Source organism: Podarcis muralis, chromosome 16 (genome assembly GCF_964188315.1).
Source record: "Podarcis muralis chromosome 16, rPodMur119.hap1.1, whole genome shotgun sequence".
Lineage (NCBI taxonomy): Eukaryota > Metazoa > Chordata > Lepidosauria > Squamata > Lacertidae > Podarcis > Podarcis muralis.
In genome coordinates, this window is record NC_135670.1 from 3,548,252 (window position 1) to 3,573,216 (window position 24,965).

General features: G+C 51.2%; 1 protein-coding gene across 3 annotated transcripts in view; it reads left to right on the forward strand.

Moving 5' to 3' along the window:
- The first annotated feature begins 1,804 nt into the window (after positions 1-1,804).
- The window catches only part of PRUNE1 (prune exopolyphosphatase 1), a 35,780-nt gene continuing 12,619 nt past the window's right edge, over positions 1,805-24,965 (forward strand). Inside the window, exons 1-8 of one of the 3 annotated variants that reach the window (XM_077920039.1) lie at positions 1,806-1,955; positions 15,266-15,373; positions 15,665-15,769; positions 17,056-17,261; positions 18,859-19,043; positions 20,446-20,604; positions 24,520-24,614; positions 24,704-24,862. In XM_077920039.1, the coding sequence (XP_077776165.1) occupies positions 1,917-1,955; positions 15,266-15,373; positions 15,665-15,769; positions 17,056-17,261; positions 18,859-19,043; positions 20,446-20,604; positions 24,520-24,614; positions 24,704-24,862 (1,056 nt within the window). In that variant the 5' untranslated portion in view covers positions 1,806-1,916. Of the gene's footprint in view, positions 1,956-15,265; positions 15,374-15,664; positions 15,770-17,055; positions 17,262-18,858; positions 19,044-20,445; positions 20,605-24,519; positions 24,615-24,703; positions 24,863-24,965 lie in introns of those variants that run through there. The other 2 variants (XM_028709440.2, XM_077920040.1) reach the window with 2 other exon arrangements.

Sequence of the window (24,965 nt, forward strand, 5' to 3'; positions counted from 1 at the left end):
TTCTAGAATCCAAAAGGCCAGCTCTGAAGGAGGGCGTTTGGAGTCTTAAAGAGGCAGAGCTGGAAGTTTGGGGCAGCCCAGACTTATTTATGTTTATTCAGAGGCTAGTGCTATTGCCTTCAGAATATATGCTGCTGGATTTGCAGCCTCATGTAGGCACTGAAATATACATACAGGCAAATCCCACTGAGTTCAATGGGATTTTTCTCTCCAGTAAACCACATTTCCTGACTCCCAGGTACTTCTCAGTGGGCTTTACTTCAGGGTAAATGCACACAGGAGTGCACTGGAAGGACTTTTTGCATTCATCAACATTTATTTCCTGCCTGTCCTCCAGACATGGTTCTCCATTTTGTCCTACCCCGACACCCCGCAACTGAGCTGATAGCTCTTTCCTATTTATGTTTACTCTGAATTAAGTCCCACTGTGTTCACTGTGTGTGTGCTGCATTGCAGCCCTGCAGAGCAACCAGAAGTAGGTTTAAAGGTAAAGGTAAAGGGACCCCTGACCATTAGATCCAGTCGTGGCCGACTCTGAGGTTGCGGCACTCATCTCGCTTTACCGGCCAAGGGAGCCGTCATACAGCTTCCGGGTCATGTGGCCAGCATGACTAAGCCGCTTCTGGCGAGCCAGAGCAGCGCACGGAAACGCCGTTTACCTACCCGCTGGAGTGGTACCTATTTATCTACTTGCACTTGATGTGCTTTCTAACTGCTAGGTTGGCAGGAGCAGGGACCGAGCAACGGGAGCTCACCCCGTCAACGGGGATTCGAACCGCCGACCTTCTGATCGGCAAGCCCTAGACTCTGTGGTTTAACCCACAGCGCCACCCGCATCCCTAGAAGTAGGTTTACTCTCAGGTAAACTGTGCTAGGATCACGTTCCTACAACGCACTCCTGTGCACGCTTCATTAGAAATAAGGGTATGCATGGGGTGCGCTGCAACATCCCCTGGTTGCGCTGCAACACTCCCCCATTGGGTTATATGCAACTAAGTTCTACTCAAGAGCAGACCCACTGAAAACAATGGGCGTGCCATCAATTTAAATGGGTCTACGCTGAGCGGGGCGTTGTCGGCTACTACAACTGGTTTGAGCTGACACAGCCCAGCCCCGAATATTCACGTTTACTCAGACGTTTCAAGACCCATTGAATTCAATGGGGGCTGGCACTCCCAACGAGTAGACCCATTGAAATGAATTGCACCTAAGCGAGGTCTATTAATCAGACCCATTTCAACGGGTCTAAACTTAGAAGAGCTTTTGGTATTATGTAACCCCACAGTGGTTCAGAAATGTGGACGGTGGGACTCGAACCCGCGATTCGCGGGATGGCGGCTGCCCCTCTCTCTCGCTTTCCCGATTTCGTCACTTCCGCCGACGGCGCGGCCACTACGCCACGCTGGCCCTGCCGCCTGTAGTAAGTTCGAGCAACTGTCGGCGCAGAGGCGGGGCGGAAGAGAGCACAAGTGCTCTTCTGCGCGTGCGCACCGTGCTCTGACTGACGTGCCGCTCCGCCTGTCAGGATCAGCCTGCGCCCCTGTGCGGTCGACGTGCCCCGCCCCTTTAAAAAAAAACCCCTCAGGGAAAGACGCTCGCTTAACTGCCAAAAAAGGCGCTCTGTCGCTCGTTTGTCTCTTTGCTCTAAAATAAAACAGTAATAAATAACAATGTTGTTGTTGTTGTTGTTGTTGTTGTTAGTACCCCGCCCATCTGACTGGGTTGCACAAGCACGACACGGCCTCCCCACATGTAGGCCCCGCGGCGATCCCCGCCCTCGATTTGTTTTCCCTCCCGGCGAAGCCGCCTGCTTGGCGGGGGAGGGGGAGCAGGCCGCGGCGGGAGAAAGAAGAGAGAGGAGGAGGAGCAACCCTTCCCCGTCCTCCTCCTCCCCCTCCGCCAGCTCCGCCTCGGACATGGAGAGCTTCCTGGGAGGCCGCAAAGCCGCCCTTCAGGTACCCGCCTCGCCATATATAGAAGTAGAAGTATAGGCTGCTTCTAAAAGGGACGCTCTCGTGAGAGGAAATTGTGTCACCCTGGGCAGGGATGCGGAGCTGGGTGCGGAGCTGTAAATAGGATGTGTATGAGTGTGTGTGTGTGTGTACAGCATCATATCTCTCTCTCTCTGTGTGTGTGTGTGTGTATATATATATATAGATATATATATATGTGTGTGTGTGTGTGTGTGTGTGTATATATATATACACACATACAAACACACACAGTGGTACCTCGGGTTACATACGCTTCAGGTTACAGACTCCGCTAACCCAGAAATAGTGCTTCAGGTTAAGAACTTTGCTTCAGGTTGAGAACAGAAATCGTGCTCCAGCGGCGCGGCAGCAGTGGGAGGCCCCATTAGCTAAAGTGGTGCTTCAGGTTAAGAACAGTTTCAGGTTAAGTACAGACCTCCGGAACGAATTAAGTACTTAACCCGAGGTACCACTTTATATATATATATATATATATATATATATATATATATATATGCAGGTTTTGGTGTCCTCGGGTGTCTTCCCGTGTAAAAGTTGGGGTGTCTAGGCGACGTTTCGACGAGGTCTCACTCGTCATCTTCAGGCTGGTGCTTTCGGCTTCTTGTTACTGGAACAGAGCAGGATCTCAGTGTTTGAGTTCCTATAAATACTGTTGAGGTGTGGTGTATAGCCTCCAATGTTCTGGGCAGAGAGGAAGTTCCCAGGCTAGTGTGCCTTTTCTTCTTTTGTTCCTTAATTGCTTGAGGGATATCTTGAGTGATTTCTTGAGTGATATCCTGAGTACCACTTAGGTGGGTCATTAGGTGTGGATTAGTTGCTAAAGCCTTTGTGTCTTGACCTCTTGAACTTTGTGAAGAGTTTTTCTGAGAAGATGGCTGTACTCTTGCTTGGCTTCGTGTATAGGGGCGAGCTGTGGTTTTGTGGCCTGTGCCAGCCAGATCTGTGTAGGGATTGCAGGGGGGTGCAGCATCCGGAGGTGCCACCATGGTTTGGCTACTGGATGGTGTCTGTAATTTATCTGTGGAGAGGGTCTGGGTTTGGGTCTGGTGTGGTTGATTGGTGATGGCGTTCTGTGTGCCTCTGAATCTGGTGTCAGTTTTTGTGGGGAGGGCTAATTTCCAGATGTCTGGCAAGCGGGATGTGTCGTCACGCTTGTTCATGTTGTGAGGGTGTTTCTCTATCTCGATGGCTTCCATGATTATTCTCTTGTGGTGATGTTCCATGTTAGAGAGCAATTTGGAATCTGCAAAATTAATTTCGTGTCCTGTTTCTTTCATGTGTTGGAAAAGAGAGGAAGTTTTTTCTTCTTTTTTGACGGCATTCTTGTGTTCTGCGATACGTGCATTTATTCGTCTGTTTGTTTGTCCAATGTACGTGGCTGGGCAGACTTTGCAGGGTATTTCATAGACCCCTTGGTTTTCCAACTGGATTTTATCCTTGGGGTTTCTGAGGATGTTGGCTATTTTTTGGTTGGCGCAAAAGGCTGTTTTGATATTGTGTTTATGGAGGATTTTGCTAATTTTATCTGTAGTGCCCTTGATATAAGGTTCTCCATTTTGTACATTGGACAAACAAACAGACGAATAAATGCACGTATCGCAGAACACAAGAATGCCGTCAAAAAAGAAGAAAAAACTTCCTCTCTTTTCCAACACATGAAAGAAACAGGACACGAAATTAATTTTGCAGATTCCAAATTGCTCTCTAACATGGAACATCACCACAAGAGAATAATCATGGAAGCCATCGAGATAGAGAAACACCCTCACAACATGAACAAGCGTGACGACACATCCCGCTTGCCAGACATCTGGAAATTAGCCCTCCCCACAAAAACTGACACCAGATTCAGAGGCACACAGAACGCCATCACCAATCAACCACACCAGACCCAAACCCAGACCCTCTCCACAGATAAATTACAGACACCATCCAGTAGCCAAACCATGGTGGCACCTCCGGATGCTGCACCCCCCTGCAATCCCTACACAGATCTGGCTGGCACAGGCCACAAAACCACAGCTCGCCCCTATACACGAAGCCAAGCAAGAGTACAGCCATCTTCTCAGAAAAACTCTTCACAAAGTTCAAGAGGTCAAGACACAAAGGCTTTAGCAACTAATCCACACCTAATGACCCACCTAAGTGGTACTCAGGATATCACTCAAGAAATCACTCAAGATATCCCTCAAGCAATTAAGGAACAAAAGAAGAAAAGGCACACTAGCCTGGGAACTTCCTCTCTGCCCAGAACATTGGAGGCTATACACCACACCTCCTCCACAGTATTTATAGGAACTCAAACACTGAGATCCTGCTCTGTTCCAGTAACAAGAAGCCGAAAGCACCAGCCTGAAGATGACGAGTGAGACCTCGTCGAAACGTCGCCTAGACACCCCAACTTTTACACGGGAAGACACCCGAGGACACCAAAACCTGCATTCCTGTACCCGTGAAAATCTACGAAAGCATATATATATATATATGTATATATACATATATATATATGTACCCGTGAAAATCTACGAAAGCAAATATATATATATATATATATATATATATATATACACACACACACACACACACACACCTACATACATATATATGAGAGAAATAGATTATTATTACAATTGATTGCCTGCCCAACAATTGAAACACAATATTAAAAACTGTTTGAAACAGCTTAAAATTACAGAAACAAGGTGGGTCCTAAAAAGCCATACATACATACATTCCTACCCCCCATATTTGTGTGCATATACATTTTCCCTATTACTATATTACTTAATAGGGTTGCTATATTTCAAAAAGTGAAAACCTGGACCTTCTTATTATTTGCCCAAAGTTGTTGAGCTATGTCTATATCTGATATGTATATATCTTTTTCTTGGGTAGAGTCGTCACAGCGATCCATAGTCCTCTTTTGTGTCCATGTTTTGCTCTTCAAAATATGGCAACCCTGTTTTTCCGCACTGACCGGTAGCAGCAGCAGCTCTCCAGGGTTATGCCAATGTGGGGTTGAGTCTGGGACTGTCAGCACGCACTCTGAACCCCTGAGCTACGGAGGTCTTTTGGACAGTGGGTGCATATATGTCTGTATAGTTGTGATAGGAATTTTATGGTCTTAAGGTAAAGGTAAAGGTACCCCTGCCCGTACGGGCCAGTCTTGACAGACTCTAGGGTTGTGCGCCCATCTCACTCAAGAGGCCGGGGGCCAGCGCTGTCCGGAGACACTTCCGGGTCACGTGGCCAGCGTGACAAAGGTGCATCTGGCGAGCCAGCGCAGCACACGGAAACACCGTTTACCTTCCCGCTAGTAAGCGGTCCCTATTTATCTACTTGCACCTGGGGGTGCTTTCGAACTGCTAGGTTGGCAGGCGCTGGGACCAAACAACGGGAGCGCACCCCGCCGCGGGGATTCGAACCGCCGACCTTTCGATCGGCAAGCCCTAGGCACTGAGGTTTTACTCACAGCGCCATCCGCGTCCCCTTTTATGGTCTTAGATATATGGTAATGTTCATAAGTGTACATAGATCAGCACAGGAAGACCGACCTGGAACCATTTTGATTCCTAAACTGAGCAAATGTTTTCTCTGCAAGGTCAGAGTGGGAAACCTCCCCATTGTCTCTTTCCTCACAAATCTTGTCTTAAGGGCACATTTAAGATATGAATAGGGTGTGAGCTGTGACCTGGCCCAGGAACTAAGTATTTATCACTACAAAAGACTGGCCAGGCTCCCCAGGCAATCCAATCAAGTAACCTGCCAGACAAGAGATAAACAACGGACAGGAGAAAAGCAACACTCAAATTTCTGTTTTAGACCGCCTTTTCTGTGATGTAGGTATGATGTATCTGAGGGGTGGTTTTAGGTTACACCCCTTCTGTGATGTATGTATGATGTTTCTGGGGGTGGTCTTGATCTACAGGGTGGCAATTTCAAAAGTCTTTATAAGGCCTTGCACACCATTTTTCTGGGTCCCTCCTCTCTCCTGCGGGTGAGGGGAGCACCCTGTTGCAACAGATTAATAAAGATCAGGCTTACTAGCTGCTTTGCTTCTCAATATTCTCTGGTTGGCCTCTGTTATTTTCTCTGACCATTGGAGAACCTGCAAAAGACTCTATAAGGGCTCTTGTGTTCCCCATAAGGGAAAAGGGCAATTTTTGTTTACAACACAGTCGTGCATTGGAAGTCGAACGGAATCCGTTCCGGAAGTCCGTTCGACTTCCAAAACATTCGGAAACTAAAGCGCGGCTTCTGATTGGCCCCGGAAACAACGCCGACAGCTGAAACAGATGTTTGGCTTCCGAAAAACCTTTGCAAACCGGAACACTTACTTCTGGGTTTGCAGTTACAGATAGGTAGCCGTGTTGGTCTGCCATAGTCAAAACAAAAAAAATTCCTTCCAGTAGCACCTTAAAGACCAACTAAGTTAGTTCTTGGTATGAGCTTTCGTGTGCATGCACACTTCTTCACTTGTTCCGGGTTTGCAGCATTCAGGAGTTGAATTGTTCGTCAGCTAAGCCGTTCGGGAACCAAGGTACCGCTGTATCTAAGGAGTAAACCCTACACAAATCCGTAGTGGGGTCCCTAAGATGGTTGGATGGTGCCTTGTATGCCTCCTTCCAGTAGTTCCTGCAGCCCAGCTGGTGCCAAACATTTTGCTCTGCTTTCCTTTGGACCACCGATATGTAACAAAGGAAATCCTCTGCGTTGCAACACAGACAACTCTAAACAATCACAGGCAACACGTGGCTAATAATGTTCTAACAAAATATTTGTAACACATATTATTTCAACAATTCTTAAACAGAAAATATGTTACATCATTGCCAGCTGATGAAGAGTTACTATCGAAACAGTTTGTTATCCGGAAAAACTGTTCTATGTTTGGAGCGTCCATTACTGCACGGTTACAGGATTGTGACTGTTGAAAGGATTACAGTCATACCTCGGGTTACAGTCACTTCAGGTTGCGTTTTTTCCCGGTTACGCACCTGCCGAAATCCGGAAGTACTGGAACGGTTGCTTCCGGGTTTCAACTGTAGCGCATGCGCAGAAGCGCTAAATCGCGCTTTGCGCAGAAGCATCGAATTGCAACCCGTGTGTGCACAGACGTGCCACTACAGGTTGCGAAAGCTGCGGGTTGTGAACGTGCATCCCGCACGGATCACGTTCGCAACCTGAGCGTCCACTGTATTTGCCTCTTTGATACTGATTGAATACATTCTCTAATTTTGTTCATGCAATATTGATTGATTTTCATTATTTGTGACTCCATTACATATTTTCTGTTTAAGAATTGTAAAATTTTACGTGTGACAAATATTGTTAGAACATTATCAGCCCTGCGTTGCTTGTGATTGTAGAGTTTCATTTCGACCACAGCAGCGAGGCTGAGAGGGGGGTCTTGTTATCTGGGCAACCCAGGACCTCCAGACACGCTGCCCAAGCTTGCGCCCAGGGGAGGTCGCTTCAGTGCTGCCAATGCAGTGGTTTGACTTTGCACCCCCAGAGGGGCACTCCATTGTCTCTCGAGACAGACGGGTGCCAACAACAAGAAGTCCACCCAAAGTGGATGGCCCTTTGCTAAGAACAGTTCCAGTTACTTTTCGTGTCTGCAAAGGGAGTTTGCCGTTGAGACAAAGAGCGGTTCTTTGCCCGAGCGTAAGGTGAGGCTCCGACCACGTGCTCGGCACCGCGTTCTTCAAAGCGACGATTCGGTTCCAGGAAGGACTGAACCGGCCTGCGGTGGCTTTCAAAAAGCTGGCAGATGTTTTAGGATTCTCCACCATGAATTGGGAGTAATTGGGAGAAGGGGTTAGAAAAGGAAAACAAGAAAAAGTTGTTGCGCTGAGGGTTCTTGTTGTTATTTAAACTCAGGGGGTCCAAAAATAAGAAACGGGTGTTTTGTTTTGTAAGTGTTTATAAAACTTGTTTTTCTGGAAGGAACAATGAGAGGATTGTTTAAGGAGGCCTGCGCCAATCTGGTGCCCTCCAGATGTGCTGGGGTTGGAGCCACACAACATCTGGAGGGCACCAAGTTGCTGAAAGCCGGTTTGAGGACAAATTTAATTCGTTTGAGGTTTAATTAAGCCTGCTCGTCAGACAGGGATTAGACAAATTGGTGGGGGATCAGTCCGTTGGTGGCTTTGTCTCTGGCCACCTTGCAACCCTCCCCACCCCTTAAGCTTATGTGGAACCTCAGGCCAAGCAGATAAATGTGGCCCCCAAGCCTCTCTGTCCGGCCCTCAGGACTCTCCTCAGGCCACACCCCTCACCAGCCCTGCTCCACCCCTTCCTTGAGTGTTCTGCCTGGCTGGAATGTGTCCTTGAACTCTGCTCATGCCTCTTGCTTGGCAGATGGAGGTCTGTGTGCAAGTAGAAACTTCTTGACTTGTGTCTGGAAGGCAGCCAAATGTACAGAAGAGTCATGTGCATTGCTGCGCTCTCTTTTTCCCGGCCCCCAGAAGGTTCCCAGTGAGAGGATGCAGCCCTCGGCCTGAAAAAGGACTGCCTGCCCTGATATATGGAAAGGCGGTACAGTATCTAAAATTGATCCAGTTAGATGGAACTTCCAGCTTCAAAGGCAGTCTATCATTGATTACTGGATGCCCAAGACAAATGGCAGGATCCACCATGTCCTGCTGGTGAGCCAGGAAGCTCAACCGGGTCAGCCCTCGGTCTGAACCACCGCTGGGGATTCTTCTTACATTCACAGTCTCATGAAAGTTCAGACCTGGAAGCATCTTTCCAGCAAGGAAATCAAAGAAGAAAAAATCCTAGGCAGCTGAATCCATTTTTTAAAAAAAGATGCTCTATTGGGGGGGGGACTAGAATGAGAGTGTTTCTGAGCACATGCAAAGTGCCTTGCCAAACCTGTCATATAACCACAGTACCTGGGACATTGCCTCAAGCTCCTGTTTGGGATGAAATCTAGGGTGAGCGGCACCTCTGTTTCCTTTTGACAATCACTGTTTTATTTGCAGTTGCCAAAATGATTTATTCCCCCCTCCTCCCTTTGTTGGTTTGTGTAAGAAAAAAGCCATCTGCGCTGGGCGCATTGTCAAAGCGTGGCATCTGAGTGCTTACAATCTCCTCTTCTGTACGGTTTATTGTGTGTATCTTCCTTTTTTCCATTTTTAAAACATGAATATTCTTCTCTTGTGATTGTCGAATGCAATAACAGCACCGCAACCGGCCTTTGGCAGTCAGCAGAGCCCCAGAGGCTCGGCCAGCAAAGCGTAGAGCAGGCATAGGCCCTCCAGATGTTTTGGGGACTACAACTCCCACCATCCCTGACCACTGGTCCTGCTAGCTAGGGATGATGGGAGTTGTAGTCCCAAAACATCTGGAGGGCCGAGTTTGCCTATGCCTGGCGTAGAGAAAAAAAGTAACCCAAGGGTGTGTACGCATCATAAAGCCCATTTGAAGGCCATGGCTTCTCCCAAAGAATCATGGGAACTGTAGTTTGGTAAGGGATGGCCATCAGTGACTACGATCCCAGTTGCTGGAAACCCTAAGGAAGGTAGAGTTGCTCTTGTGCTAGAATCCTGTTTGCTGGTTCCCAACAGGCACCTGGTTGGCTTCTGTGAGAACAGGATGCTGGCCTGATCAGCAGCCTCTTCTTATGCTCTTAAGTTGGTGGTTATTATTACTGCCTCCTGTGGCAGGGAGTTCCATAGTTTCACTGTGCTGCATGAAGAAATTCTTCCTTTTTATCTGTCCGGAATCTTCTACCGTTCAGTTTCATTGGGTGTTTTGAGAGAGGGAGAAAAACATCTCTCCATGCCCAGCATTCATGGGACGCGGGTGGCGCTGTGGGTTAAACCACTGAGCCTAGGACTTGCCGATCAGAAGGTCAGCGGTTCGAATCCCCGCTACGGGGTGAGCTCCCTTTGCTCGGTCCCAGCTCCTGCCAACCTACCAGTTTGAAAGCACGTCAAAGTGCAAGTAGATAAATAGGTACCGCTCCGGCGGGAAGGTCAACGGCGTTTCCATGCACTGCTCTGGTTCGCCAGAAGCGGCTTAGTCCTGCTGGCCACATGACCCGGAAGCTGTATGCTGGCTCCCTCGGCCAATAAGACGAGATGAGCGCCGCAACCCCAGAGTCGGTCACGACTGGACCTAATGGTCAGGGGTCCCTTTACCTTTTTATGCCCAGCATTAATTCACAAAGCTTCTACTGTGTTGCCTGTAATAAACGTATATCTGCCCTTATTCCCTTCTGGGGGGCACAAGAGTCCTTTGCAGGTTCTCCATCGGTCAGAGAAAATAACAGGCCGACCAGAGAATATTGAGAAGCAAAGCAGCTCATAAGCCTGATCATTATTGAACTGTTGCAACAGGGTGCCCACTTCACAGGTAGGAGAAAGAGGGGGACACAGAACCAAGGTGTGCCCGCCCTTATATAGATATTTAAATTGCCAGCCCCGGAGTCCAAGACCACCCCCCAGACACAACATACATACATCACAGAAAGGGTGGTCTACAACAGAAATCTGAGTGCGTTGTTTACCTCCTGTCTGGCAGGTTACCTATTAATGCTCACTTGATTGGATACCCTGAGGAGTCTGGCCAGTCTTTTGTAATGATAAATACTTAGTTCCTGAGCCAGGTCACAGGCTCACCCTATTCATACACAGACATACCCTTCAGACAGGATTTGTGAAGGAAAAGACAGTGGGGAGGCTTTTCCATTTTCCTTGACCTTGCGGAGAAATCATTTGGTCAGTTTGGGAGTCAAAATGGCTCCAGGGCTGTTTTCCTGTGCTGCTTCAGACATGTGGTTTATATATTTATGTACGTGTTTGCTTGGTACATTGAGGAACATTTATTATATATATAAGACCTTAAATTTTTTATTTCACACCTCTCTGTCGCCTGTTCTCTAAGCGGAAAAGTCCTCCCTTTGCACTCTCTCTGAATCTTGAGCAAACGCCGTCCTGGTTTGCTGAGGCAGAGCTTTCTCGCTTTGCCACCAGGATCTGTCCAAACCCACAGATAGGGTGATAAATCACCCCGTGTCCTGAATCAGCAGACTTCCTGCCCCATCAGCAGATATCTGATTGCCACTGTTTGCTGTGCACCCTCGTTTTAAATAAATTCAATAAATAATAATAATAATTTTCAGACCTGTCTCCCTTAGCCTGACAAACTTTAATAGAGGGAGTTTGCGTCTATGAAAATTTCCTTCCTTTTCTTTAGCTGGAGAGGTTGCTTTTAATGGGAAAATAAGTCTGTGGTTGATTTTGGTTTCTCTCAAGTTTTTCGTTTTTCCCCCAATCTTAAGCTCAGGTCTCCACATTTCTATGTCAGTTTGCAATTAAGAAAAGAAACCTTCAGAAAAGAATATTCAGTGCTTCAGTAATAATAAATGGTTTTGCCTAAGAGACACATTTTTGCCTAAGACACACGTTTTTGCAAAGCCGTGTTCCCGTTTCTCGAACTTGGGTCCCCAGCTGTTGCTGGACTACAGCTCCCATCATCCCTAGCTAGCAGGACCAGCGGTCAGGGATGATGGGGGGTGTAGTCCAACGACAGCTGGGGACCCAGGTTCGAGAAACGCCATGGAACAGGCATCCAAAACACCCTCACAAATTAGAATGGGCATCTAAAATGAGCTGCTTAGCCCCAAATTCCTGCATTTATCTCACTGATACACATTCTCTGGGTGCATTTCTGTGAACATGAGTTGGAGGAAGCACTGCATTGCAAAACCCAGAGAGCTGTTGCTACTATTTTTAATCCTGTTAGTTGTTTGTGAGTGTTATTAAATCACCAGGACTACCCAAGTGATCTTTTCACACTTCCTTTTTTCTTTTTCTTGTGGTGGGAGCGAAGGAAAAGTTACAGATGAGAAACACTAGGCATCTGAACCCATCATCCGCCACAACGGCTGCACCCCAGCACTCAAAATTCACCAGGCGCCTTTTGCTACCGGCGCGGGTCCAAATGCGACTACAGTCATACCTTGGGTTATAGCCGCTTCAGGTTGCGTTGTTTCGGGTTGCGGATCGCCGAAACCCAGAAGTACCGGAACAGGTTACCTCCGGGTTTTGGCGGTCGCGCATGCGCAGAAGCGCTAAATTGCGCTTTGCGTATGCACAGAAGCGCCGAATCACAACCCGCATGTGAGCAGACGTGGGTTGTGAATGCTGCAGGTTGCGAACGCGTATCCCGCATAGATCACGTTCGCAACCCAAGCGTCCACTGTACGTGGAGATTTCTGGGCGCTAGGTTGGCAACCGCAGCTTAAAAACTCTGACTTAGTCCATGGTGGTCCTAGCTTCTATATCTGAGTTTCTAACCCAGCTGCACCAGGATCTGAGGTGGCTGGGCCTCTGAATTCAAGGTGCAAGCCATGGGGAAAGAGAGGGCCGTGTTCCTCACACCCTCCCTTCAGGCTTTTTGGAGGTATCTGATTGGCCGTGGTGAGACATAAGATGCTGAACTTGTTGTTGTTGTTTAGTCGTTTAGTCGTTTAGTCGTGTCCGCCTCTTTGTGACCCCCTGGACCAGAGCACGCCAGGCCCTCCTGTCTTCCACTGCCTCCCGCAGTTTGGTCAAACTCATGCTGGTAGCTTTGAGAACACTGTCCAACCATCTCGTCCTCTGTCGCCCCCTTCTCCTTGCGCCCTCCATCTTTCCCAGCATCAGGGTCTTTTCCAGGGAGTCTTCTCTTCTCATGAGGTGGCCAAAGTCTTGGAGCCTCAGCTTCAGGATCTGTCCTTCCAGGGAGCACTCAGGGCTGATTTCCTTCAGAATGGAGAGGTTGGATCTTCTTGCAGTCCATGGGACTCTCAAGAGTCTCCTCCAGCACCATAATTCAAAAGCATCCATTCTTCGGCGATCAGCCTTCTTTATGGTCCAGCTCTCACTTCCATCCATCACTACTGGGAAAACCATAGCTTTAACAATATAGACCTTTGTCGGCAAGGTGATGTCTCTACATCAGCCTCTATGGGCTGCAATAACGCTGGTCTAATGTGCTTTGAGAGAGAGAGATCGGCTTCTAAAAGGGCACCCGTTTCTCCAATGCCCTCGAGCAATTTTCTGCACAAAGTGCTGACGCCTATCTCTCCTGTTTGATTTCTTTTTTAAAAAACCACTCTCTCCCTCCTCAATTTTAATTTCCCTTTTTGCATCTCGACCATCTGCGGCTGTTTTCTCTGCCTCCACCCTTGCCGCAGCCTCACGCTTTCAAGGCTGCTCCTGGGAGGAAATCAGTTTACCTTGGGCCGCCTTATCTGTTGGAGTGCTTTAGCAAATGGGCCGTGGTGTTTCGCAGTAGCCGGGAAACGGCGCCTGGTGCCTCTTAGGTTGTGCGGAGGAGAGAAACCTTTCAAGGTCTCCCCAGCGGCCAGGGAAATGGGCTTAAACCGGGAAAGCTTCTGCAAAGCGCTTGCCAGCTTCTCGACAGCTTCTCACCCCAAATGCACCTCACAGCGGCCTTGTGTGTATTTGTGGTCGCACCTTGCAATTGAATCCGAACCTTATATTCGGAAAGGTACATGGTATAGGCCTCCATTGCGGTACGGTCTCCTCGGAAGATAAAGAAGGCGAATTGCCTCATTTACTTTTATTATTTATTGCACTGATATTCCACCTTTTCCTCCAAGGATTTATCAGCTACAGTGGTGCCCCGCAAGACGAATGCCTCGCAAGACGAAAAACCCGCTAGACAAAAGGGTTTTCCGTTTTTCGATGCGCTTCGCAAGACAAATTTCCCTATGGGCTTGCTTCGCAAGACGAAAACGTCTTGCGATTTTTTTCGCTCCCCCCCCTTTTCTAAGCCGCTAATAGCCTTTTAGCCACTAAGCCGCTAAGCCTTTAATAGCCGCTAAGCCACTAATAGCGCTAATCCGCTAAGCCGCTAATAGGGTTGCTTCGCAAGACGAAAAAACCGCTAGACGAAGAGACTCGCGGAACGGATTATTTTCGTCTTGCGAGGCACCACTGTACTTTAAAATGAGGCTGCATTTTAAATTGCATTTTAACCTGTATTTTAAATTGGGTTTTTTCTCCCGCCCGCCCCCTTCTATTATGTTTTTACTGTGATTTTATTGGTGTTAGCTGCCTTGAGCCCGGCTTTGGCCGGGGAGGGCGGGGTATAAATAAAATTTATTATTATTTATAATTATTAAGGAGCTCAAAGTGGCTGACGTGGTTCTCCCTCTCCTCACTGAACCCCACAACAACTGTGAAGTGGGTTAGGCCGAGAGGGATAGTACCACATTTTTTGCTTTATAAGACGAACCAGACCATAAGACGCACCTAGTTTTTGGAGGAGGAAAACAAGAAAAAAAATATTCTGAATCCCAGAAGCCAGAACAGCAAGAGGGATCGCTGCGCAGTGAAAACAGCAACCCCTCTTGCAGTTCTGGCTTCTGGGATAGCTGCGCAGCCTGCATTCGCTCCATAAGACGCACACACATATCCCCTTACTTTTTAGGAGGGGAAAAGTGAGTCTTATAGAGCAAAAAATACAGTAATTGGCTCACATCTGGCTTCATGGCTGAGTGGGGAGATTGGAACCCTGGTCTCCCAGGTCCTAGTCTGACACGCTAACCCCTACACTACACGGATGAGCTTCCCTTCAGTCTGTTCCCCTTTCCCCGCCTTAATTTAAGAGTGTAAGGTGCTTCGTGGCAGAGACTGGTTTATGTTGGTGGTATTCCCATCTCTTATTTTAGACTCTGCTCTTCAGCGGGAAAGCGTCCCAGAGCAGTAAGCAAGACAGCGACCCCCTTCAGATTTGACCATCTTAAAAGGCGTAACACGAAAGGAAAACAAGGATGGGAAAGGAGGAGGAAAACACAAAGACTGGGGCGCTGGTAGCAACCGCGACGCACAAATGTAGATCTCTATAAATAATAAACAATAAATAATGCTTGCACAATTGGCAAAAAGTTTTGCGTTCGTAATAGTGGGGTGTCCGTGTCAGAGTTGTGACCCTTTTAAAAATTATAGGTGGAGGCAGGAAGGGAAGGAATATGCTTAGGCGGAGAGAGAGAGAGAGAGAGAAACTAAGGCAAAAGTATCCTGTGAACTGTAGCGCACTCCTCACAAAGGTGCAGCGCCCACCAATCGTACCAAACTACAGTTCCCAGGATTCTTTTGAGAGGTGTGTGTTTTCAATGCCTGGTGTGTATGCAGCCTTAACCCCTGAGTTTTCACAACCGAGTGGGAGATTTTCACCCTGCCCTCTCTAACCGGAGATCGACCCTTGTCCTAGCACCCAGCGCTGAAAGGCTACAACTTTCGTTGTAGGTCCTCAAGAACACCCCCCTTTGCCCCCGAATCCACAGGCGCTCTCGTCCTCCAGAAACCATCTTCCTTCCGCGGAGCAGGCCTGTGGCTACACAGGCTTCTCTGGGCGTAAGTACAGCGCTGGCTGGCAAATGGTAAACCCAGGCGTCTCGTTCCTGGGCTCGATCCACAAGCCACCCGTTTGTCTCTATTTGCAAAACGTGTAGACGTAGGAAGCAGCCTTGAGTTGGACCCTTCTTCCATCTAGCTCAGGCTTGTCCGCACGGACTGGCAGCAGCTCTCCAGGGTTTCAGACAGGAGTCTCTCCCAGCCCTACCTGGGAATGGACCTGCTCCAGGGAAAGCTGTCGTTCAACCTCTACGTTTCCTCTCCAATTTCTTCTCTGTTTTTATTTGGTAGGATCACGTCCGGAGGAACCAGGAGGTCCACGTGGTGATGGGGAACGAGGCCTGCGACCTGGACTCCATGGTGTCCGCTTTGGCCCTCGCTTACTTCTTTGCAAAGGTCGGTCATCCGCTTCCACGCTTCGGAGCATTTCCCTTTGCCCCTTTTGAAGAGCCATCTTTGCTCCCTTTCCACAGTTGGTTCCACAGTTCTGCGTTTGCCTGCGAGGCTGGCATGGGGCGATGAGGTCATCCCCATGGGGCGGCTCTGGGCTCAGAGTGCTCTGGACTGGATTTGGTGTGGATTGTGTCAGAAAAGACTGAGAACAGGGAAGGACATTGCCCCTCAGCCGCTCAACATTTTCTTTCTTCCTTTTTTTAAATTTTTTTTTAAAAAATCATTTTATTGAACATGTAACAAGACAAACAGAGTATTCCAGCAATTCAACAAAAGTAAAAGTAAATACTGTACAGTGGTACCTCGGGTTACAGATGCTTCAGGTTACAGACTCTGCTAACCCAGAAATAGTACCTCGGGTTAAGAACTTTGCTTCAGGATGAGAACAGAAATCGTGCTCTGGCAGCGCGGTGGCAGCGGGAGGCCTCATTAGCTAAAGTGGTGCTTCAAGTTAAGAACAGTTTCAGGTTAAAAATGGACCTCTGGAACGAATTAAGTACTTAACCCGAGGTACCACCATAACACAATTGAGTATGGTCAGGTATAAGGGAGAAGACAAAAGATATAAATACAGTGGTACCTCGGGTTACAGACGCTTCAGGTTACAGATGCTTCAGGTTACAGACTCCACTAACCCAGAAATAGTACCTCAGGTTAAGAACTTTGCTTCAGAATGAGAACAGAAATTGGACGGTGGCAGTGTGGCGGCAGTGGGAGGCCCCATTAGCTAAAGTGGTGCCTCAGGTTAAGACCAGTTTCAGGTTAAGAATGAACCTCCAGAATGCATTAAGTTCTTAACCCGAGGTACCACTGTGTGTGTGTGTGTGTGTGTGTGTGTGTGTGTGTGTGTGTATAAATTACATGATCTGTTTATGCCTTATCTTGGAATATTTCTTAATTGCCTCTTTTGCACAGGTTCTTCGTAATATTTTTCTTTATACCTTTCGTCTCCTTGCTTTATACCCCAACACTTCCTGATCTATGTACCTTCGTGACTGATGCCGGGCTTTGCCCATGCAGTTTTGGGACTGTTTTTTATATCCTTAAGGACTAGAAACCTGCTTGTTCTCCCCCCCCCCCCCAAATGAGGGTTTGAGGGCATCCAATTCCGCAGTTGCTCAGAGACATCTGCAAGGCTCTTATTGGTACTCAGTGACTGGGTAACGTGAGCAACTTTATCCGTGTAACAGAGACCTGGATTTTAATGTACCTTTCGTTGCGCCCCGCAGACCGCCCCAGACTCGAAGGCAGCCTTCATCCCGGTCCTGAACATCCCCCGCTCAGAATTCCCTCTGCGCACGGAGAGCACCTTCCTCCTCAAAGAGCAGCGCATCGCGGAGAGTTCGCTCGTCTTCCGGGACGAGATTGAGCTGGCCACCCTGAAGCAGGCAGGCCTTCTTTCACTGACGCTGGTTGACCACCACGTCCTGCCGAGGTCAGTGGAGAGGGTTGTTGTTGTTGAGTCGTTTAGTCGTGTCCGCCTCTTCGTGACCCCCTGGACCAGAGCACGCCAGGCACTCCTGTCTTCCACTGCCCTCGCAGTTTGGTCAAACTCATGCTGGTAGCTTCGAGAACACTGTCCCACCATCTGGTCCTCTGTCGTCCCCTTCTCCTTGTGCCCTCCATCTTTCCCAACATCAGGGTCTTTTCCAGGGAGTCTTCTCTTCTCATGAGGTGGCCAAAGTCTTGGAGCCTCAGCTTCAGGATCTGTCCTTCCAGTGAACACTCAGGGCTGATTTGATCTTCTTGCAGTCCACGGGACTCTCCAGAGTCTCCTCCATCACCAGAATTCAAAAGCATCCATTCTTCAGCAATCAGCCTTCTTGATGGTCCAGCTCTCACTTCCATACATCACTTCTGGGAAAACCATAGCTTTAACTATACGGACCTTTGTTGGCAAGGTGATGTCTCTGCTTTTAAAGATGCTGTCTAGGTAGGGGAGAGGGTAGGGCACCCAAAGGACTTGAATGTGAGAGGAGAGTCTCTTGAGCTATGGGTTGCCAGCCTTTTTTAGGCCGCCGTGGGTGCATTAGCATTTTTGAACAGCACCCCGATTTTATGGCTTCTCTGTCCCCTTTGCCCAGATCAGCACCACACAAGAGACAGGAAGAGAAAGGGTGCACACACACACGCGCGCACATACACACACACACACACACACACATCACTTTTCCAAGGGATCTGGGTAAAATCTGGAGCCGGTGGAATTAATCGGATGCCTTGAAAAGCACATAGAGCTGAAGGAGGAATTGAGAAGAGCGTCTCTCTTCCAACTACCTCCTTCAGCAGTGTGTGATTTTGGTGGCCAAGGGGACGGTGACGGAGCTCAGAGGCTTCATGGGTGCCAGGGAAACCCCACGGCTGTCCCCCAGCCCCTATGCTTAAAGGTAAAGGGACCCCTGGCCATTAGGTCCAGTCGCGGACGACTCTGGGGTTGCGGCACTCATCTCGCTTTATTGGCCGAGGGATCCGGGGTACAGCTTCCGGGTCATGTGGCCAGCAGGACTAAGCTGCTTCTGGTTAACCAGAGCAGCGCACGGAAACGCCGTTTACCTTCCCGCCGGAGTGGTACCTATTTATCTACTTGCACTTTGACATGCTTTCGAACTGCTAGGTTGGCAGGAGCAGGGACCGAGCAACGGGAGCTCACGCCATCACGGGGTTTTGAACCCCCGACCTTCTGATCGGCAAGTCCTAGGCTCTGTGATTTAGACCACAGCGCCACCTGCGCTTAGAACAACTCAATTGGCCAACAGACCCACGCAATTATGGTTTGGGGATAGATGCAGTTGCAGCACATGGACGCTAGGGGAGCTGTCTCTACACCCTTGGGCCTGGCCCCTCCCTCAGCAAACACCTCCCCCTACTGGCCTGGTGGTGCACCTGCAAGCATGCCCAGTGGCGCCCCAGCTTTGACTCAAGCGGTGAGCCATGTTCTCAGGACGGGATGTGCGGCGAGCGAAGCTGAAATGTCTTCCCCTATCTGCTCATGCTGCGGTGCGTATATTGACTGTGCTACGTCTGTTTTGCAGTGGGGATGCGGGGCTGGAGGAGGCGGTTGTTGAAGTGATCGACCACCGGCCCCTGGAGCGGGAGCGGGGCCCTCCCTGCAGAGTCACGGCAGAGCCGGTGGGTTCATGCGCCACGCTGGTGACGGAGAAGATCCTGCAAAGCCCGGCGCAGGTTTTGGACAGGCAGACAGCAGCTCTCTTGCACGGTGAGGACTAGTGGCTTGCAGCGACGTGCGGGGAAGTGATTGCTTGTTAAAAAACCAACAACCCGCAGGCAAATGCTGGCAGGTGGGGAATCCATAGCCCTGCAGAGCAGCGGTGGGCAACATGGCGCCCTCTAGGTTTTTGGGGCTCCCTCCCGAAAAGAGGATTGGATAAATTCATGGCAGAGAAGGCTGATAATGGATTCTAGCCAAGATGGCTCCGCTTTGCCTCCACAGCTGGAACAGCAATGCTTGTGAATACCTGTTGCTGGAAACTGCAGGACGGGAGAGAGCTCAGGTCTTCTTTTCGCCATCTGTTTGGCCCCTGTGAGAACAGGACGCCAGCCTAGATGGGCCATTGGCCTGATCTGGCAGAGGTTTCTGATGTTCTGACAAATATCTCCTGCATCTGTTGTTCTAGTTAAGGCAGCCAGCTTCGGAGCTGGACAGAATTCTTCTTCAGAGAGCAATCCTTTGCAGCCGTGGTGAAGGCAAGTCCTAGGCCGATCCTGTGGTTTAACCCACAGCGCCACATGCGTCCCTTGCAGCCTTGGTAGCTTGCTACTAAATCAGCAAGAAAATGATATCCTCTGAACAGTTGTCTTCTAACCCAGGGGTTCCCAAAGTGGGTGTTTCCGCTCCCTAGGGGTCACTAAGAAGCAATGGGGTGGCATGGGGGTGCTGGAGGTGTCACTGGCTCCTTGACTTTGAAAAACTAGCACCACTGGATCAATTTTGCTGCATAAGTTAAACTGAATAGTTCTAACTGGGTTTTGAATAAATGTGCAATTGATTGTTACTGTTTTGAATTTTGTTGTGTTGCTTTCCTCCCTAGAGGGTTGTGCAAACCACTATTCTGCATAAAGCTTTTTAATAGGGATGGGTAGGGGGTAGAACCGGGACGCGGGTGGCACTGTGGGTTAAACCACAGAGCCTAGGACTTGCCGATCAGAAGGTCAGCAGTTCAAATCCCCGTGACGGGGTGAGCTCCTGTTGCTCGGTCCCTGCTCCTGCCAACCTAGCAGTTCGAAAGCACCTCAAAGTGCAAGTAGATAAATAGGTACCACTCCGGCGGGAAGGTAAACGGCGTTTCCGTGCACTGCTCTGGTTCGCCAGAAGCGGCTTAGTCCTGCTGGCCACATGACCCGGAAGCTGTACGCCGGCTCCCTCAGCCAATAAAGCGAGATGAGCGCCACAACCTCAGAGTTGGCCACAACTGGACCTAATGGTCAGGGGTCCCTTTACCTTTAGGGGGTAGAACCAAGGAGGGGAGGTTTGCCCCCCAAAGTTTGGGAACCGCAGTTCTCACCCTTCTCGTCTTTCAAACCTGCAAACGTAAAAGATTCATTCCGGATTGGACTGTCGTGTGTCGCCTCTAGATCCTGGTTCTTCCTTGACTCTGCAGGCACGATCGTTCTGGACTGTGTCAACATGTCCCCCGAAGCCGGCAAAGTGACCCCGAAGGACACCCATTACGCTTCCCTTTTGGAGTCGAAGTTCCCCGATCTGCCCTCGAGAAACATCATCTTTGAAGCCCTGCAGAGAGCCAAGTTTGATGTCTCAGGTATGAGCCGCCCACCGTCCTCCTTAGTCTTGCCGTGAAAAGGAGATTGCAGAGCCAGAACGGTTGAGAAAAGGGCAGCCAAAACTATTGGGGGCAGGGGGAGTGGGGCAGCTCCCCTATAAGAAAAGGTAAAATACACGCTTGGGGCTATTTTTAATTTAGAGGAAAGTCAAGTAAGGAGGGACAGGGTAAGAGGTGAATAAGATGATGCATTGTGCTAGGAACGTGGATGGGGGGGAAAAGGTTTCTCTCCCTCTCTTGTAAAAGTAAAACTTGAAGCTGAATATTGGGAGATTGAAGGCAAGCGAAAGGAAGCCCTTCTTTGTGCCAGAGCAGAGTTAAACTCTGGAACTCCCTCCCACTGCTGGAGGCAAGGTGCTTCTGAATACAGTGGTACCTCTGGATGCAAATGGGATCCGTTCCGGAGCCCCGTTCTCATCCTGAAGCGAATGCAACCCATGTCCGCGCATCTGCGGGTTACGATTCACCGCTTCCGCGCATGCGCGTGACATCATTTCGAGCGTCTGCGCATGCGCGAGCGGCGAAACCCGGAAGTAAGGCACTCAGTTACTTCCAGGTCGCCGTGGAGCACAACCCGAAAATATTCATCCCAAAGCTACTTAAACCCGAGGTATGACTGTACAGTGGTACAGTGGTACCCCGCAAGACGAATGCCTCGCAAGACGGAAAACCCGCAAGACGAAAGGGTTTTCTGTTTTGGAGGCGCTTCGCAAGACGAATTTCCCTATGGGCTTGCTTCGCAAGACGAAAGCCCATAGGGAAATCTCCGGGGACCTGTTTTAAATTGCTGGCGGTCGGGAGCAAAGACTTTCGCCCACAGCCGGCCTTCAGAAGAGGTCCTGGACCTCTTCTGAAGGCTGGCGGGGGGCAAAAGTCTTTGCTCCCCCCCGCCTGCCTTCCCGGGACAGCGGAGACTTCTCCGCTGCCCCGGGCGATCTTAAAATGCTGGCGGGCGGGAGCGAACGCTTCGCTCCCGACCCCCAGCATTTTAAAATCTTTGGGCGAGTGTCTGCAAGCCTCGCGCGCCCAGCAGGAGGTCCCGCCGGGTGCGCGAGGCTTGGGGCGGCAGCCTGTCACCCGAAGCACGGGGAGCCCTTCGGAGAGCTCCCCTTGCTTTGGGCGAGTGCCTGCAAGCCTCGCGCGCCCGGCAGGAGGTCCCGCCGGGTGCGCGAGGCTTGGGGCGGCAGCCTGTCACCCGAAGCACGGGGGAGCCCTCCGGAGGGCTTCCCCTGCTTCGGGCGAGTGTCTGCAAGCCTCGCGCACCCGGCAGGAGGTCCCGCCGGGTGCGCGAGGCTTGGGGCGGCAGCCTGTCACCCGAAGCACGGGGAGCCCTTCGGAGAACTCCCCTTGCTTTGGGCGAGTGCCTGCAAGCCTCGCGCGCCCGGCAGGAGGTCCCGCCGGGTGCGCGAGGCTTGGGGCAGCAGCCTGTCACCCGAAGCACGGGGAGCCCTCCGGAGGGCTTCCCCTGCTTCGGGCGAGTGTCTGCAAGCCTCGCGCACCCGGCAGGAGGTCCCGCCGGGTGCGCGAGGCTTGGGGCGGCAGCCTGTCACCCGAAGCACGGAGAGCCCTTCGGAGAACTCCCCTTGCTTTGGGCGAGTGCCTGCAAGCCTCGCGCGCCCGGCAGGAGGTCCCGCCGGGTGCGCGAGGCTTGGGGCGGCAGCCTGTCACCCGAAGCACGGGGAGCCCTCCGGAGGGCTTCCCCTTCTTCGGGCGAGTGTCTGCAAGCCTCGCGCACCCGGCAGGAGGTCCCGCCGGGTGCGCGAGGCTTGGGGCGGCAGCCTGTCACCCGAAGCACGGGGAGCCCTTCGGAGAACTCCCCTTGCTTTGGGCGAGTGCCTGCAAGCCTCGCGCGCCCGGCAGGAGGTCCCGCCGGGTGCGCGAGGCTTGGGGCGGCAGCCTGTCACCCGAAGCACGGGGAGCCCTCCGGAGGGCTTCCCCTGCTTCGGGCGAGTGTCTGCAAGCCTCGCGCACCCGGCAGGAGGTCCCGCCGGGTGCGCGAGGCTTGGGGCGGCAGCCTGTCACCCGAAGCACGGGGAGCCCTCCGGAGGGCTTCCCCTGCTTCGGGCGAGTGTCTGCAAGCCTCGCGCACCCGGCAGGAGGTCCCGCCGGGTGCGCGAGGCTTGGGGCGGCAGCCTGTCACCCGAAGCACGGGGAGCCCTCCGGAGGGCTTCCCCTGCTTCGGGCGAGTGTCTGCAAGCCTCGCGCACCCGGCAGGAGGTCCCGCCGGGTGCGCGAGGCTTGGGGCGGCAGCCTGTCGCCCGAAGCACGGGGAGCCCTTCGGAGAGCTCCCCTTGCTTTGGGCGAGAAGTCTCTGCTGCCCCGGGCGATCTTAAAATGTTGGCGGGCGGGAGCGAACCGTTCGCTCCCGCCCCCCAGCATTTTAAAATCTCCCCGGGACAGCAGAGACTTCGCTCCCGCCCGCCAGCATTTTAAAATCGCCCCGGGACAGCAGGGGCTTTTAAAATGCTGGCGGTCGGCAGCAAAGCCCTCCTGTCCCCGGAGCTTGCGGGGCGGGAGGTGGGAAGAAGGGCTTTTTTTCCCACCGCCAGCCTTCAGAACAGCCTTCTGAAGGCTGGCAGTGGGAAGAAAAGCCCTTGTCCCCCCCCCCCCCCCAGCCTTCAGAAGAGGTCGGGGAACAGACTGTCCCCGGACCTGGTCTGAAGGTGGTTTCCCTAGGAACGCATTAATTGATTTTCAATGCATTCCTATGGGAAACCGTGCATCGCAAGACGAAAAACTCGCAAGAAGAAAAAACTTGCGGAACGAATTAATTTCGTCTTGCGAGGCACCACTGTACCTCTGGTTGCGAACGGGATCCGTTCCAGAGGCCCGTTTGCAACATGAAAAGAGCGCAACCCGCAGCAACGCGTCTACGCATGCGTGGGTTGCGATTTGCCGCATGCGTGTGATGTCATTTTGCGCTTTTGCGCATGCGCAAGCGGCGAAACCCGGAAGCAACCCTTTCCGGTACTTCCGGGTCGCTGCGGGACGTAACCTGACAGAACGTAACATGAAGCGGATGTAACATGAGGTATGACTGTACCATTTCTTAGGAATCACAGGTGGGGTGAGTGCTTTCGAACTCAGGTCCCGCCTAGGGGCTTCCCATCGAGGCATCCGGCTGGACCCAGCAAGAACGGGATGCCGGACTAAGTGGGCCATTGACCTGGTCCAGCTAGACAGCTCTTCTGATGTTCTTATGGAACCTGCAGGTCCAGAGGCAGTCGATATCGATTCCCAGGTTCTTGGGCCATTTTTAGCCATTGTGGGAATGGGATGCTGAACTACCGTATTTTCCGCTCTATAGGACGCACTTTTCCCCCTCCAAAAATTAAGGGGAAATGTGTGTGCGTCCTATGGAGCGAATGCAGGCTCCTTGGCTTCAGCGACAGCAACGCGAAGCTTCCAAAGCGCAGAGGGAGCTGCTTTCGCTGAAGCCTGGAGAGCGAGAGGGGTCGGTGCGCACGGACTCTCCTGGCTTCAGTGAAAGGAACCCGAAGCCTTCGGAGCGCAGCGCGAGTTCCCGCTGCGCTCCGAAGGCTTCAGGTGGCTATCCCTGAAGCCTTAGGGGCGCAGTGGGAACTCGCGCTGTGCTCCGAAGGCTTCGGGTTCCTTTCGCTGAAGCTGGGAGAGCAAGACTCTCCTGGCTTCAGCAGAGAGAGAGCTGCGCAGCGCCCCTTCAGCCAAGCGGGAGGAGAAACGGAAGGGGCTCCATTTCTCCTGCTGCTTCACTGAAGGGGCGCTGAGCTGAGAGGGGGAGATATTTTTTTTCTTGTTCCCCCCCTCTAAAACAAGGTGCGTCCTATGGTCGGGTGCGTCCTATAGAGCGAAAAATACGGTAGATGGGCCGCTGGCCTGATCCAGGAAAGCTCTTCTTATGTTTTTATGACCCAGGACTCACCACAGACCAGATGCTGAGGAAGGACCTCAAGGCCCTCTCTGGGGAAAACGCTGTCATTGCGCTCAGCGCCGTATACATGAATCTACAGGTGAGCACTGGAAGGGGCCAGAAACCATTTCAGGTGTGCCTGTGTTGCCTTCCTCCTCGTCTCTTCTCACGTTCCTCCTCTCCACTCAGGCCTTCCTGCGCCGTCCCGGTTTGGAGCAGGAACTGTCCGCCTTCTGCCGGCAGAGGAGCTACGACGCCTTGCTTGCCATGACCATCTCCTTCAACGAGCAGAACGTGCCTTTCAGGCAGCTCGCCGTGTACAGCCAGCACCCGGAACTCCAGGCAGCGGTGAGTTCGAATGGCGCCCTGTCGGGATGAGTGAAAGAATAGCGAGTCCTTCCCTAGAAAACACAACAGGTTGCTGCAAGGGGCCTCGTGGTTGATTTCCAGG